This window comes from Schistocerca gregaria, chromosome 1 (genome assembly GCF_023897955.1).
Source record: "Schistocerca gregaria isolate iqSchGreg1 chromosome 1, iqSchGreg1.2, whole genome shotgun sequence".
NCBI classification, from domain to species: Eukaryota; Metazoa; Arthropoda; class Insecta; order Orthoptera; family Acrididae; genus Schistocerca; species Schistocerca gregaria.
In genome coordinates this window covers 684034882-684050236 of record NC_064920.1, presented here as the reverse complement: position 1 = coordinate 684050236, position 15355 = coordinate 684034882, and the positions used below count along the sequence as shown (strand labels likewise).

General features: G+C 38.2%; 1 protein-coding gene across 45 annotated transcripts in view; it reads left to right on the top strand.

The window, feature by feature from the left end:
- Positions 1-15355, top strand: part of LOC126363857 (serine/threonine-protein kinase MARK2-like) — a 284053-nt gene that overhangs the window by 209598 nt on the left and 59100 nt on the right. For all 45 annotated transcript variants that reach the window (XM_050008038.1, XM_050008036.1, XM_050008028.1 and 42 more), the window contains one exon: positions 13235-13406. In XM_050008038.1, the coding sequence (XP_049863995.1) occupies positions 13235-13406 (172 nt within the window). The remainder of the gene's footprint in view (positions 1-13234; positions 13407-15355) is intronic.

Here is a 15355-nt window from a genome sequence, read left to right as displayed (position 1 = left end):
AATGAAGTATATCAACCAGATAAGTAGCTACACCATGGTAACTAATGGGAACAAGTTTGAAAACGATGGCTCACTCTCACTCCCTGTCCTTGGTGTTGTGCGGTGTTGAGACCTTTGTAGTGTCTGGGGTCAGTGCACTGCCAGTTGACTCACAAAGTGCTTGGTTATGTTAGTTATCGATCGCTGGCTTGCATGACAGTTGTATTGTATTCGTTCAGGTGTAGTGGTGCATGTATTTTTGTAATGAGTAAACGGTAACATACGATGTTAACTCTCAAAGAAAAACTAAACATTTTGAAGTGGATAGACAATGGTGGGAATGTATCTAAACTGGCAACGGAACTGGATGTTAGTAAAGCAACCATTGGTAATTGGAAGAAGAACCCAGTGAAGCTACTACAAATGATACAGACAATCCCTGGATGTGAAGAAGCTAGTGAAGAAGACATAGATGAGTGGATGGGGCATATGTGGAGAACCTTACTGACACTGCTGTGACTCAAGATTAGGAAGAAGGGGACTGTTGTGACAGAAGTGACAATGAGCCTGAGAATGACACAGGAGAGCTGGTTCCACAGTGTGATGCAACAGAAGCCCTTGACCTCGCACTATGTTATTTGGAGCAACAGCTCACTGCTACACTTGCTCATGTAATGTTTATGAGACGATGGCACATCTATGCGTCATATAAAAGACTGTCTTCATTACACCATAAAACAATGACTTAGTTTTCGTCATCTGAAAAGTAGGGATAAAATGTCTGCTGTATTTTAGTAAGTTTGACAGCTGTTCTTTCATTGCTATGCATTGTTTAAACCTAATGTTTTCTTGCCAGTTTTTGTAATACATGTTTACTGTACTGTGTAAATTAAGGTAGTATGGAAAACTGTGCAGTAAACTGCTGTACATACACACTTAATGGCCGAGTGCACCAATCTCGATTAACAGTTAACTGTGGTTAAGTCGATATATAACCCTGTTCAGTGCAGTATTCTGGTGCACCAACATCAATCTAAGTTAAACGAGGGAATCGACCGCGGTTATATTTAACAGGGGCTCTTTCCCGGTTTTTTCGACATAACCACGGTTTTAGAAGCATACGCTATTAAGAAGGCGGCGCGTTATGATGTTATTGATGGCATTGAGGAAGATTTGTTATACCTTGACCATTTAAATCATGACCGAAATCATGTTGGAGTGATTGTGGAAAGGGGAAACCCTTTTGAAGATTATGGTGACAGTAAGTTTGAAGAGAGATTTCGTCTGTCGAAAGAAACAGTGTGGTGGTTATTAAATCAAATTAATGATAGGTTAGAATTTCCTACTGATTGGAATAACGTTGTTTCTCCAATAAACAGACTTTTGATTACTTTAAGGGCATATGCAACAGGTGCATTCAACATTCTTATTGGGGACAACAGTAATATACATCGTACAACAGCACAACGAATCATCAGTGATGTATCAGACATCATAGCATCACTGTCTCCTCGCTTTATAAAATTTCGTACAAGAGAAGTAGTGCGCTCTGTGATGTATGGTTTTAGTCAATTGGACGGATTTCCTGGCGTTCTTGGTACCTTGGATTGTACCCATATAAGAATTCAGTCTCCTGGAGGACATAATGCTGAACTTTTCCACAGTAGGAAATTATATTTTTCCTTTAACTGTCAAACCATTAGTGATCACAATTTGTTAATAAGAGATATTGTCGCTCGATGGCCGGGCTCTGTGCACGACAGTACCATATTTCTCAACTGCGCTCGCAGAGCTCAATTTGAATATGGAGAAATACCACATGGTCACTTATTGGGAGATAGTGGTTATGCATGTAAATCCTACTTGTTAACTTCACTTTTAAATCTGCAAAATGAAGCAGAGCATCAATATAACAGGTCTCATATTAAAACTAGAAACACTGTTGAGAGAAAATACGGTATGTGGAAGAGAAGATTTCCCATAGTATCTGTAGGAACAAGATGTAATCCACAGGAAGCAATGTCAATCCTTGTGAGTACGGATGTCTTGCATAATATTGCAAGGAGTACAAGCAGTGAAGACCCACCAGAAGATCCTGAAATTTCTTGACTTTTTAATCAGTTACGTGATGAGAGAGGCTCCAACATTGAAGACAACGAACTAGTGCTACCTGGACAGCAGATGTATCATGATGATACATTACCTGGAAGAGCAGTTCGCTGTGCTATAATTAATGAACATTTCCGATAATCTAACATAAATTCAGACATTGTTCATAATGAAAAATTATGATTATAGTTATGAGATTTTGCCGTATTTTCAGTTTTTCAGATTATTTCAGCATGTAATCTATTTTGTTTCTGCTGTCTAGCGAACATAAAAGTACTCACTGAACTGGGTGTGTGATGCGAAACTTGAGGTTTTGTTGTGCCATGGACAGGATGTGCTGCCTACAGACAATTACCCAGCTGCTGCTTTTCTGAGATTTTTTTAGTGTGAAACTGTTGCTAATTCATTATTAAAGATATATTTCTTGCATCACATTGGTTGTGAAAGCAATGCAGTTCTCTCTTATTTACATACATGTTCAGTTTCTGTGTATGTACTTAATTTTGAGAACAAATAATTCCATTACATTTAGAGAGTGTGAGAGTAAAAGCGAGTGGAATAAAATATAATGGATATTCCTGTATTATGTTCACTATAGATCCTAAACATCTCTTAAATTTTCTACTGTAACAACAAATTTGTGAATGCCCAACAGTTTTGCTATATCAAAAGAGCACATTCTTTATTATTAGAACCTTTCAGTTTAGAGATTATTTTACTGCACTTCTCAGTATTAATGCAGTCTTATCACCTAGATTAGCTTAAATTGTGAATATGCAGTACACATATGGGCACAAAATAAATAATCATTTGTGTAATAACACAAAATGTCAGATTGGGATTGTTTATTTGTTAAATTGTTTCCATATTAATCACTACTATTTATTTACAATATCATTTTCTTAAACATAAGTGTGTGTGGCCATAAGGTTGTGCAAAGAATTGAATTGCGTTGTTACTTCTAGTCAGTCATGTGTGTAGCAGCACTTTACACAATATTATGTACAACTGTATGGTATTAAAAAATTACATGAAATTTAAGACAAATTTGTGTTTAGAAATTGCCACCAAAAAAAAGTTATCATTGCTACAAAAGGCAGTGGAATGTTGTCAGCAATGTCTGATACTTTGGGGATCAGTGCAAGAGCAATAATTAGTTAAGGAGTGTGCTACTTCGGAAGATATGAAAGCAGAACTGTAATGCTGTGGGTTGACGGTACGAAGTGTCATACTTCAAGTTATTACTGAGGGAAACTCCCTCCCTCACTCTGTCACTAATACTGATGTAGTTTTTTCACATATTTAATGCTCACCTGTAGAGATGGGAATTCCTTGTCATTGCATAGTGCCACAGAAAAATGCCTCACTACAAATACAGTTGTGGTAGAAGTTATGGGTTCCCATCATAAACATTAGCAGGTGCAGAATATTGCTAAGAAGGCCACACATACTATGACTACTATAGCAGAAAACAGTGACCCATCATAGGAATGCATTTCTGAAAATATCTTGCTACAAATTTTGCTGTGATAAAAGTTATGGGCTGACATTGTAAACATTAACAGGCGCAGAGTATTGCCAGAAAAGCCACACAATGCTAATCTCACTACTGTCCATATTAGCAATGTATTATTCAATAATGCCTCTCTACAAATACTGTTATGATAAATGTTACAGGTTTCCACCACACACATTACCAAGTGGTGTGGCTAGGAAAGCCACATATGCTATGCTTGCTTTTGCAGAAAAGAGAACCCACCACAGCAATGTATTTCTCAACAAGCCTCACTTCAAATTGTATTGTCATAAAAGATATAGGTTCCCATTATAAACGTTACCAGGTGCAGAGTATTGCACAAAAAATGGCACACACGAAATTATGATTTGGAGCACTTTCCCTCATAATTTAATATGTTAGGATATTCTGGTACAAACAATGCAAAACATGATAACATTGGGCCTCATGTATATAATTGTTACAGCACATACGTTCATTCAAAGTTAGAGTAACAAGAATGCTTTATTACTATTATTTTGTTTCATTAACAGTCTACCTCATTGTAAAGTCATTTAAGTAGAAATTGGCACCTGATGTTATGGCTGCAGGCCTACAACTGACATGTATCTTACTTGTGTAAACTGCAGTGTTGCTAATCTGTTTTTATATATGAAGTAATTCTAATTTTAAGTGATTGGATGAAACTTAGTCCAGACCAAATAAGGTGTAAGCAGATATTAGACAGACACCAACTAGGATAGAAGCAGTATCACTAACAGGACAAACACAGAGAAACAATTGGAGCTGTGAGACAACTTTAATACATTAGACAAAATACAAAATAGCACAAAAAATTAAAAAAAAAATCTCTGTCACAGGAAAAAAAAGTCACGCGTCACTGGCATTTTTCTTCTTCCAGTACTTTAGTTTTTCTTTCAAGACTAGAATCTTTAAGTTTTTTATCCTGAGCTCCTTTTGGTGCTCTGCCTTCATCACGAGTAATTGGGCCTCCAGTAGTTCCACTCTCTTCTTGCACACATTGTCAATCACTGTTCCTGAAACTGATGGCCTTGGTTTTGCAGGCATCCTGCGACGATGCCATGTATTTTTCAGCGTGCAAATGTTTTCATTGGGTTGACCAGGAGACTGTAAAACAGATTGCAGCTGGGTGACATCCACCAGAACATTACTTAGTATTACGACAGGTGTGTGGGAAGTTCTTGGTTGTGTGCACTCTGCTAACTCGACAACTGAAGCAGGTGGCATGTTCTCACTGCACTGCACTGCACTGCACTGCACTGCACTGCTCTCCATGTTGACAACATCCACAATCATGCTAAACTGTGCATCGGAATCATATGCATTTGTTAACGGTTTCATTGAGGAACCAACAATTTCTAATAGTTTAGCCCGATAATGGATCATGGTTTTTTTGGGTAGGCTTCCCCCCACCTGTTTTATAAATTTCCACCTTTTCTTGTGCAAGGTCTTTTCGAAGTCTTCTTTTCATATTTTCATAACAGGTTTTCAGCCTGTCACAGGGTCTTTTTTTCACACCTGAAATTAAATAAATGTAGTTTGTAGTACCATAAATTAATTCTTATATTATTTACATTCATAAGTCTATTTTGCATTCTGAGGCTCTTAACTTATAACTGCAATAAAAATCTAAGATCTGTATGTGGCTTTTGTTTACACATCAGTTCATTAAAAAGAAAGTGGTATAGGCATATATGAAGAATACGGCACAGGGCTAAGTGAGAAACGTATGTTCACAATTTTCAACATAAAAGATTCTGTTAGTCACATAATATTTAATTAACAGTAGCACGGCATTGGATTTTAAATTTAAAACTAACAAAACAATTCCAACCGTAAATGTACATAGTCCTATCACGATTTCCGTGGTACGCCAATAACAGTTTCAAATTTCAAACTAAAAGCCAGTGTGTGCCATATCCTACACTTACGATGAATATAGAAAAGTTATTCATTTACAAGTAAACTTACCAGGAGTAGAAGTAAATTGCGCCTCCACATGGGACCACATTGCCTGTTTTTCTTTTAAGCTGCAGCCGTCGGTTTTCTTATTTTCAAGAATGGATGCATTTGCACCCACCAGTTCCAGAACTACATCTATCTCGTACTTCGAGAAATTCGGTGTTCTTCTTTTATTCTCCATTATTCTCCAAAAAAGAAACCAACAGATCAGAAATAGGTACTGAGGTACATACACACGCTTCTGCTTGTCGACGGAAAAAACTGCAAAGACAGAACGTGGCACCAGCAATTATCTGTGCAATTTTATGTTTACTAACATATTTGCGTTGCCAGGGCACGTTCCATTGCAATGTAGAGTGTTTACCGCAGTCAAATGCACAGTTGGCTGATGATGGTTTACTGACCAGCGATTAACGTTGGTGCATTGCAGAAACATTTTAAATGTGATTTACTTTTAACCATGATTGCGGGACCTTGGTTATCATGCTTTTTGAGCGGGGTTGGTGCACTCGGCCATTAGACTAACATTTTTCATGTTTGGATTAAGCGAACGTTCAGATTACCGGGCTTCGGATTAGCGGGACTTTTCTGTATAACACATATGTGCACTTACATCAAACTTCTAGGCAATGTAAATAGGAAAAAGTGCTCACCATTTAATTTGCATCCTCAAATATACAAAATTGAAGCTGTCATGTCAGAACCGGAATCTTTGTACAGTAAATTAACATCTGTGCCATCTAGTGCCTTACTGATCATACACTTCTCAAACAATTTAATCATTTTTGTAGCGTCCCATGGAGCTCTGACCCACTCAAAAACTTGAGAAATGTTAGGTCCCTCCCTCTCTCCTTCCTGATGATGTAGTTACAAAATCTGTAGATTGCGTTCATCTGTCCCACTCCTCCTCCGTAAGTCCTTTAAAGGGTTTGTTGATACATTCATCTGCTGGCCGGAGTGGCCGAGCAATTATAGACACTACAGTCTGGAACCGCGCAACCCCTATGGTTGCAGGTTCCAATCCTGCCGTGGGCATGGATGTGTGTGATGTCCTTAGGTTAGTTAGGTTTAAGTAGTTCCAAGTTCTAGGGGACTGATGACCTAAGAAGTTAAGTCCCATAGTGCTCAGAGCCATTTGAACCGTGTTTTTTGATACATTCATCTAATGATTGAAGTGAACTAGTTACCCCTCCTAGCATTAAAGCTAACTTGAGACTTCAGTTCATTCGGTCTATTTTTAATGTCTTCTGCTCTGTGAGAATGAAACTGATCGCATACTAACAGGGCAGGCTTCTTCAGTCGGTCTCCAGGTCACCGAGACCAAATTGTATCTACCTATAACCTTATTCCTTCTCCATTCATCCATTGTTACTTACGAAGCTGTACTTGCGTGTTATATTGATAGTGAACTGTGGTTTGTGAGACTAAGTATGGAAAGTCTGGCAAAGCAACCTGAAGCAATGTTATGCTGTATTGACACTATGTAATCTTCTGTTGTACATTTTGAGAAGGAGCATCGAAAACCGGAAAATAAGAAACATCAGAGATCAAAACGTCGCCAGGACCAGCCATGTCCTCCACCCTGTATTGTGTGTAGTCTATGTGACGAACTGTTTCATGCCAGCATTAGTCTGCTGGGCATCTCTGCACCTACAGAAGAAAAATAAAAACTTGAATACAAGTATGAAATGATAATATTGTACGTTATTTAAATTTAAATAAGGCAAGGAATAAAGAATTTCACACATTGAGGCGAGTAAATGGCCGTTTATGCCGTTATTAAAAATGTTGCTGGCTCATTTGCATTTGACATATCTTTGGCAAAAAATATTAAAAAAGATCAATCTTAAAGCTCTGTTTTCAATCTTCATTTTAGTCCTCTGATCCATTATGAATTTTACAATAAATATTACAGAAAACATAATTTTCGTAAAAAATGTGTGACGTGATTTTTTTTTTTAAGCGCTCACACACATAATTAGATTTTGTATCATAATGTTGAAGCATTCTGTGGTATACAAAGATGATGACTTCTCATTAGGATTTCTAATCTCAGATACAGAACAAAAGCATTTGTTGCAGCGTCTATGAACTTGTGACAAAATAGATTTTTTCCATAACTTCATTTACTACTTCTTGAAAGGATGATAAAAATAATCTTATCACGTTTATCAATCCCTGTTTTTAGTTATATATTAAAAACAAAGATTCCAAGACTTACCAAGCGGGAAAGCGCCGGTAGATAGGCACAATAAATAAAACACACAAACACACACACACACACAGAATTTCTAGCTTTCGCAACCGACGGTTGCTTCTTCAGGAAAGAGGGAAGGAGAGGGAAAGACGAAAGGATGTGGGTTTTAAGGGAGAGGGTAAGGAGTCATTCCAATCCCCGGAGCGGAAAGACTTCCCTTAGGGGGGAAAAAAGGACAGGTGTACACTCGCTCGCGCGCGCACACACACACACACACACACACACACACACACACACACACACATATCCATCCGCACATACACAGACACAAGCAAACATTTGTAAAATCAAAGAGTTTTTTTAGTTACTACAATAGAGACTAGGATCTGGCTTTGACTTTATCTTGGGACCATCCTTTGTACGAATAGAAATGTCCGAGGCTGTCATTTTGTGAATGGGTGTGATATTTCCTCATTGACACAGACTTATGCCTTAGGATGTTTCGCGTGGGTAAAATGACTTTTTAAATTCTTCTAATAATTGATCAAAAAATGTCTGATTTTTGACATGGCATCATGCTGAGGATGATTTGTGGGAATGTAGGCAGAATTGCAGTTCAAGTGTAAATTTGAAAGTGTGGCCTTGGATCTATTTCTTATCATTATAGTCCGTGGGAAAGCAATTGGAATAAAACCTATTGACATACCAGTAAACTGTCAATTTTGATTTCGTAATGAGCCATACATAATTAGGGACCCAAAAAACCTGCATCTAATTTTGGCAAAATTCCCATCTAATATTTTTTGTTCATTTGTAAATCTTGAGACTCACAAATTTAAATGACTGTCACAGTATTTATGTGAGGACAAAGCCTCAACGTTTCAGAATTGACCCTTAAAGAAGAGTTGATTGAGGAACTTTTTAACTGAGACATTTTCCTTTGAAAAAACTTATATATATCCTTTGTTTCCTTCTTTTAACTGCATGTAAGTTTTCAACATATGATTGTTCTGTTGATAAGCAGCAGCATTATTTTTCCCGCCAGTGAACTGAATACATATCTGATTTATAGTGTGTCTCAACATTATTTTCCCACTCAATTTGATAATTACAGAATCTACAGAATATTAGTTTCAACCTTTCATGAGCATTCGCGGCCATGCTACCAATACTGGACAAAACTAGGTATAGAATCAGTAAGGCACTTGATATAGAAGTAGAACCCCACTTGATTGCATGTTAGGGGAAGAATTCTGGTGTGGTCAAAATATGGCAATAGTTTTTGTTCTCCAGTCACTATAGTGAAGAGTGCAGATACTATAAATTGGCAGATGTCTGCAAGCATAAATGAACTAGAATTTTGACTGCCAGAGAGGTGAGGGGTGCTGCAAGGGAACAAGTCCTGCCTTCTTATGGCAGGGCAGCAGCCTACACCCGTGTTCTGTGTTTCAGCGAAAACAGAACTGACACATGGTCATAGGATTCACAGATGCCTTGTTGTGTTGTGAGGGTCATAATCACAATTTGTGATGGAGCATGATTAGTCTTTCTGCTAATTTCAGAATAAATAAATAAAATAGGGGAATAGCTCCTGTGCAGTATCTTGCTGAGATTGGTAGTGTGTTGTAAACGAGATAGTTTAGGCTTGATCTCTAGCAGTATTAGATGCATCCACAGTTCAAAACTCCAACCACATAAAACAGCCATGTTAAAGGTTTCTGCATTAAGTCAACTATTGAACTTAACTAGCATTCAGAAATGGTGGTCGTACATTGGCACCAGTTTTTGTATACTACCATCATTACTTGTGGCTTCGTGGTTATTCAATCAAGTCACAACAGTGTCCTTCAAGTCTTCATTTGCAAAACATTTACCAGCAAGGTGCTCTTCCAGTTGTGGAAGCAGGAAAATGATCTGACGATGCCATGTCTGGACTACAGGGAGGATGCTCGAAGTTGTCCCACCAGAATTTCCTTCACAACAAGGCCTGTCTCTGCCAGGCAGTATGTGAATGTGCATTTCCATGTGACACGACAATTCCATGCGAGAACTCGCTTCTTCAGTGGTTGTGGATAGCCTGACGAAGACATTAAAGTGTAACGCAGAATGTGTCACTATAGATTAGTGTGTTGTGGGGCATGAAGTCATTGTCCCAGAAGGCAGCAGCCATCAGTTTTTTAGTTGATGCAGTTTGTTTGAACTTATGTAGCTGCTGAGAATGATACCACTCCAAGGACTGTTTCTTCATGTAGGTGTTTATGAAAAACCCACCTTTCATCTCGTGTAACTATCTGATCAATGAATGTGTTGCCATCCCTTTTGTAACTCTCCAAGAATGTACCCTGAAGTGCTGAGTGACAATTTCATGCACAATTAAATGAGGCAGTTCCTGTTCTCTCGAAAGATGCGACCCGCCTTTTGTTTCAGCATATCTGTGATGATGGAGAATCCCACTGATCCCTCTTCATCACGAACATCTTTCCTCTCATTGTTATAAATTATGCGCCACTTCCAGACACCTGCTGCATTTATTACACCTTCACCATAAATGGTAATAAGATTGCTGTGATGAATGTCATAGGGTCAGACATTTTCTGTGTGCAGAAATCAAATAACACCTCACAGTCGGTGGGATTCGCAATCAGTACGGCCATAGTCACAGCTTTCTCTGCACATATCAGGTCTGACTTCAGTCACATGCACCAACTGTCACACATCACACTGGACACCAGAAACTGATAAATGGTTGCAACAAGAGAGTTGCATGGACTGAATGTGCAAACAATTTTATTTTCTGGATGGCCCCCATATGACTTGTTATGCAGAGTGTATCTAATAACAGACCATTCTGACACGCACAGTTTGTGTGGCACCAGAGAATTGGGTATTGATAAGACATTGTGTCCGTGCACTTTTTTACGCCAGCTTTTTTACACACATTATCTTCCCAAACTAGACTTCACCAGCTGATGTGCAATACCAGTAAAGAACCATGCCTCCATCCTTGCTGCCTTCCCTGTTTTCCTTTCCCTGTTGCTTCATAACCTGGGTTGTGAGTAACTAAATCCACTTTCCCTTCTTCCCTTTCTTTCCCCTCTCTTCTCCCTGATGAAGGAACATTTATTCCGAAAGCTAGGAACTTAAATTTTCGGTTGTTTTTTTTTTGTGTTTCTATCGGCTGTACTGAGCTGAGGTAAGTACTGGCCAGCCCCTCTATCTCTTTGTTAGTAATTTTCACATCTTTATATGAGATTTTCCATTAATTAGTTAGATCTACTATGTGAACTGTAGCACAAACAGCTTTTGAATAAACTTTCCTCAAACAGTGAACAAACAATATCACAATAGTGGTTCCTTATAAAATCTGTACTGTACTACAGTGTATAACACACTCTACAAAATAGTCAGTTATTTACAGTATTTGCTGCAAGCTACTGTGGATTCATTTTTTGTCAGCATTCTTAGTTGGATCATTCCACACATTCTCTTTTGTGCTTTTTGTTTTATATTTATCAGGTGTGACAGCTGAATATGGTTTGTTCCATTTTGTTGTTCCATCCACATCTTCTCCTTCCTCTTTGTCGTACAGCTCCGACCATTCTGCAGTTCCTTTCATTCAGCATTCATAATGCCATTGTCATCTGTGCTGAAACTTCCAGCCAGATTAAAATTGTGAACCTGGAACCTTTACCATTCGTGGGCAAGCGCACTACCAACTGAGCCATCCAAACACGACTCACGAACATGCCTCACAACTCTACTTCTGCCAGTACCTCCTCTCCTACCTTCCAGTACCTCCTCTCCTACCTTCCAAACTTTACAAAAGTGCTCCACCATACCTTGCGAGGCTAGCACACCTGGAAGAAAGGTTGCTTTGGGGACATGTCCTAGTCACAGCCTAGGGGATTGTTGCCAGAGTGAATTTCCACTCTACAGTGTAGGGTGCACTGATTTGAAGCTTCAAGGCATAGCGCTCAATGGATAAAGCAGTTACTGTGAATGGGAAAGGTACCAGGTTTGGTTCAAGTGCTCAGTACAGAACATCACATTGTGACTGAACATATCTGCTGTCACAACTTGTCGCTACATTCTTCGTCTGTTGCATTTTCATCATTGGAATATACTTATTCCAGCAATTTCTAGTTCTGGTCAGACTGATGCTTTGCATGACACTACATGGCTACGTGCAGACTGTTGTAAGATTTTCATACCGCACTGTATCAGGTTTTTGCTGTATGAGAAATTTTTCTTTGATTACATGGAGCCCTCATGAAATAAGATTATTCCGTTCTTGTTTCTTTATTTCTCACTTTAAGTTGCCACCCCTATCCTACCACGTATTGTGCTGATATGTTGGACCTGTACTCCTCTTTATAAGGTACTATTGTAATGGAGCAAAGTTCTCTCATAATTTCTATATTTTATATGTGCTTTGGTAAATGTGTAGTTCTTGGTTTGGGAAACAAAAAGTAGTATACCAGGGCCAAGTTAGGAGACTGGGATGGAGAAAATACTGCAACTATGTGACCATTTAGTTGACGGAGACAGTTTCTTCCAGAGTGTGTGTCTTCTTGATTCAAAGTTCTGGTTTCTTTAAAACACTTGCATCATTCACAGTACCACATAAGCCCAACAAATACCTTGTGCAGTGCTCATTGTGTAGCTGTTCAACCAATTTAACACTATTGTATGCTTATTTCCTTGTTTGCAGGAACCTTACATGTGCGCATATATCCACAGAGATTTTTTTTTATATTTTTTTTTTCTAAAATTTGTCTTTAAAGTGACAAACACAGTGTATGTGCTGTCTTCAGTGGCCACAGCGTGACAACAGATGATTATATTGGAAAAAAGTAAACAGTAACTGCCTGTCAAACATTCCACTACAAGCTCCCAGGGCAAACAGGACGCTGACTGTAGTGATTGGTGAACTCTTTCAAAAGATTAGTCACTTTGGGAACACACCTTGTATTTCCTCCCTTCTTGTTTCTGAAAATCTACAGTGATTCAGAATGGTACAAATTCCCACACCAAACTATTAAAGGATTACTGACCAACATCATTGCCAACAATGATCTTGAGAATATTCAAGTTATTTTATACGTAGCATTTGACCACAATTTTTAAATGTTGAAGAGACTAAATTAATTCAACCATCAACATTTTCAGATTGATACTAGTGCACCACTATTACTGACTGAGTGCTTACACATTGGTAATACTTATTCCTTTTGTCTGCACAAAGTGTGTCTTATTACCTTTTCACCTATATGATCATAACTGAACATGGCTAAACAGTCAAAAGATTCTCATTTTCTGATGACTAGTAATGAAGTTAGTGGAAAATTGTCTCAACGCCATGTCAAATACTTTATTTAAATTATTTATTTCTGAAATTACTAAACAGTTGACAATATGCTTTTGTGTAACAACCTGAATTTGTCTTCTAGGTGCAGCAAGTGGAGCAAGCCCAGGGAAACCTCGAAGTGTCACAAAATCTAATACTATGTCTGGTAATCGTGCGCTTACTCCTGGTGGTTCTGTGGGCCGGAGAACAACGTTAAGTTATGAAGCAAAGGCTGCTTCCAATGAAAAGACAAATGCTACCATTGAGAGTCCCAGGTATGACTACCATTGACTGATGCTGACAACAGTGTTCAAACATGTAATAAGTTTTAATTTTCATGCGTTAAATGTTCTCTTAGCATAAATTTTGTTGTTTTCGTAAATATTGTGCAATTAGCTTCCAAATAGCTGCCTTAAATAATTTCTTAAATTGAAAATTACTTTTTATCATTGTCTTTTTAGTTTTTATTTTCACCCCTTTGACAAGTTCTGATAACCGTTTGAAGATATTCTCCATAAAGCAACATCAGTTAACCATACTCCCGTGACACAAGAGAATGAGACTGCTTACATTACTAGGAAACTGTTTGTCTTGGTGTACTACATACAACGAAACCCCACTTTTACACTTTTCAAGGGACTTCAAAAAATGGTGTAAACTGCGGGAAAATGTAAAGCTGTAAAAGTTACGTATAGTATAGGATACCCCCTTGATCTTTATGTATGATATATGTACATAACAGGCATCAAAAGACTTGTCAGGGACTTTTTTACTGTCTGTTGAAGATTTATTATGTAATAAAAATCGCTGATGTAACTGGAACAGGTAAATGTCTGGGAAGTACAAATGTTAGACACAATTTCATGTTAAAATCGATGTTTTTAAAAGCCTGCAGCTGTCATTCATCATTTAAATAATGAAATACTGCTAGTTACGTATTTTTTCATGCTTAGCATGACACGTTTCGAGAATTTTTTCTCGTTGTCAAGTGCAAATATGTATTTTGTGTGGTGTTTGAATATGTGTTGTTCTGCGTTTCTTGCACTGTAGTCATCTTTTTGAGGTTATCGTGTACTGTGCCTCATCAGTTATGTATATAGCCAGACACACGACAAACTATTACTCACATTGTTTGTTTGTGTAACATCACAAAAAATACGGACATAAATACTGAACTCAACAACAAGAATAAATTCTCAAAACATGTTTTGCTCAGCATGAATACAATACGTAACCAGCACTGTGTTTACACTAAAAACATTTGAGCATTGCAAAGTGAGTGACTGTGTCATCTAGTGCTCCATGTGGCCATACGCCGAAACGCGCTAAATATGGCTCAACAAAGGCGTCACCATGATAACAACCACCACGAAACTGCATTTGCACAGTAGAGACAGTTTGGAAATGGTTTTGATTGGTCACAATATTTTCAATTGAATGAACCTAGTTACTCCCATCAGCCACCACGCGATTAGAGCTTGGAAGCAGCAGGAGATACGGCATGAATTGTTACAACTTTTGCTCGTTTACCAGTTCAAATCCACTGAGTTGAGTGCCCTGGTGTCAAGAAACTTAACCATTTAATATTTGTAACACTACTGGATGGCCAAAATCATGCCAGCTTCATATTTTCTCCGCATGCATTTTTTCATGATGCGTAAATTGCAAGAAAATTATAAATATGTTGATGCAAAATCAGGTGCAGATTAACGTTGTGGGCATAGGAAATTTGATGGGACCAATAAAAAATATTGTAAATGGAAGGAAAATGTTAATTCCAGGAAAGTAAAAGTGGGGTTATACTGTAACTTTTCCAATCATGAACTATGTCCTTACACTGAGACTGGTCTCATCAAAACTGGTAGACTGTAAACAGTGCATGAGAGTGAGTTGTGTTCATGCACTTTCCCAGAAGGCAGAATAGCAGAATTCCTGCTTAGTTTTATGAAAAAGACAGACAGAAATATTTTCAGTTGTGGAAGGAACAGAACAGCTGATATTTTATCCATAATGGTTAACCTTTTCGCTGTTGTGGGCATGTATTACACGTCTCCATATGCTGTTTGTCAGGTGTTGTGGACGTGTGTACACACGCTGCTTGGATTTTCCTGCAGTGTTGTGGACATAAGAATGCGTCCTGAGCCACCAACCTGTCACTACTGTGGATGAATTACTTCCATATCACGGTGAATAAAAAAGTTAAGAGTACTTATCGTACAACACA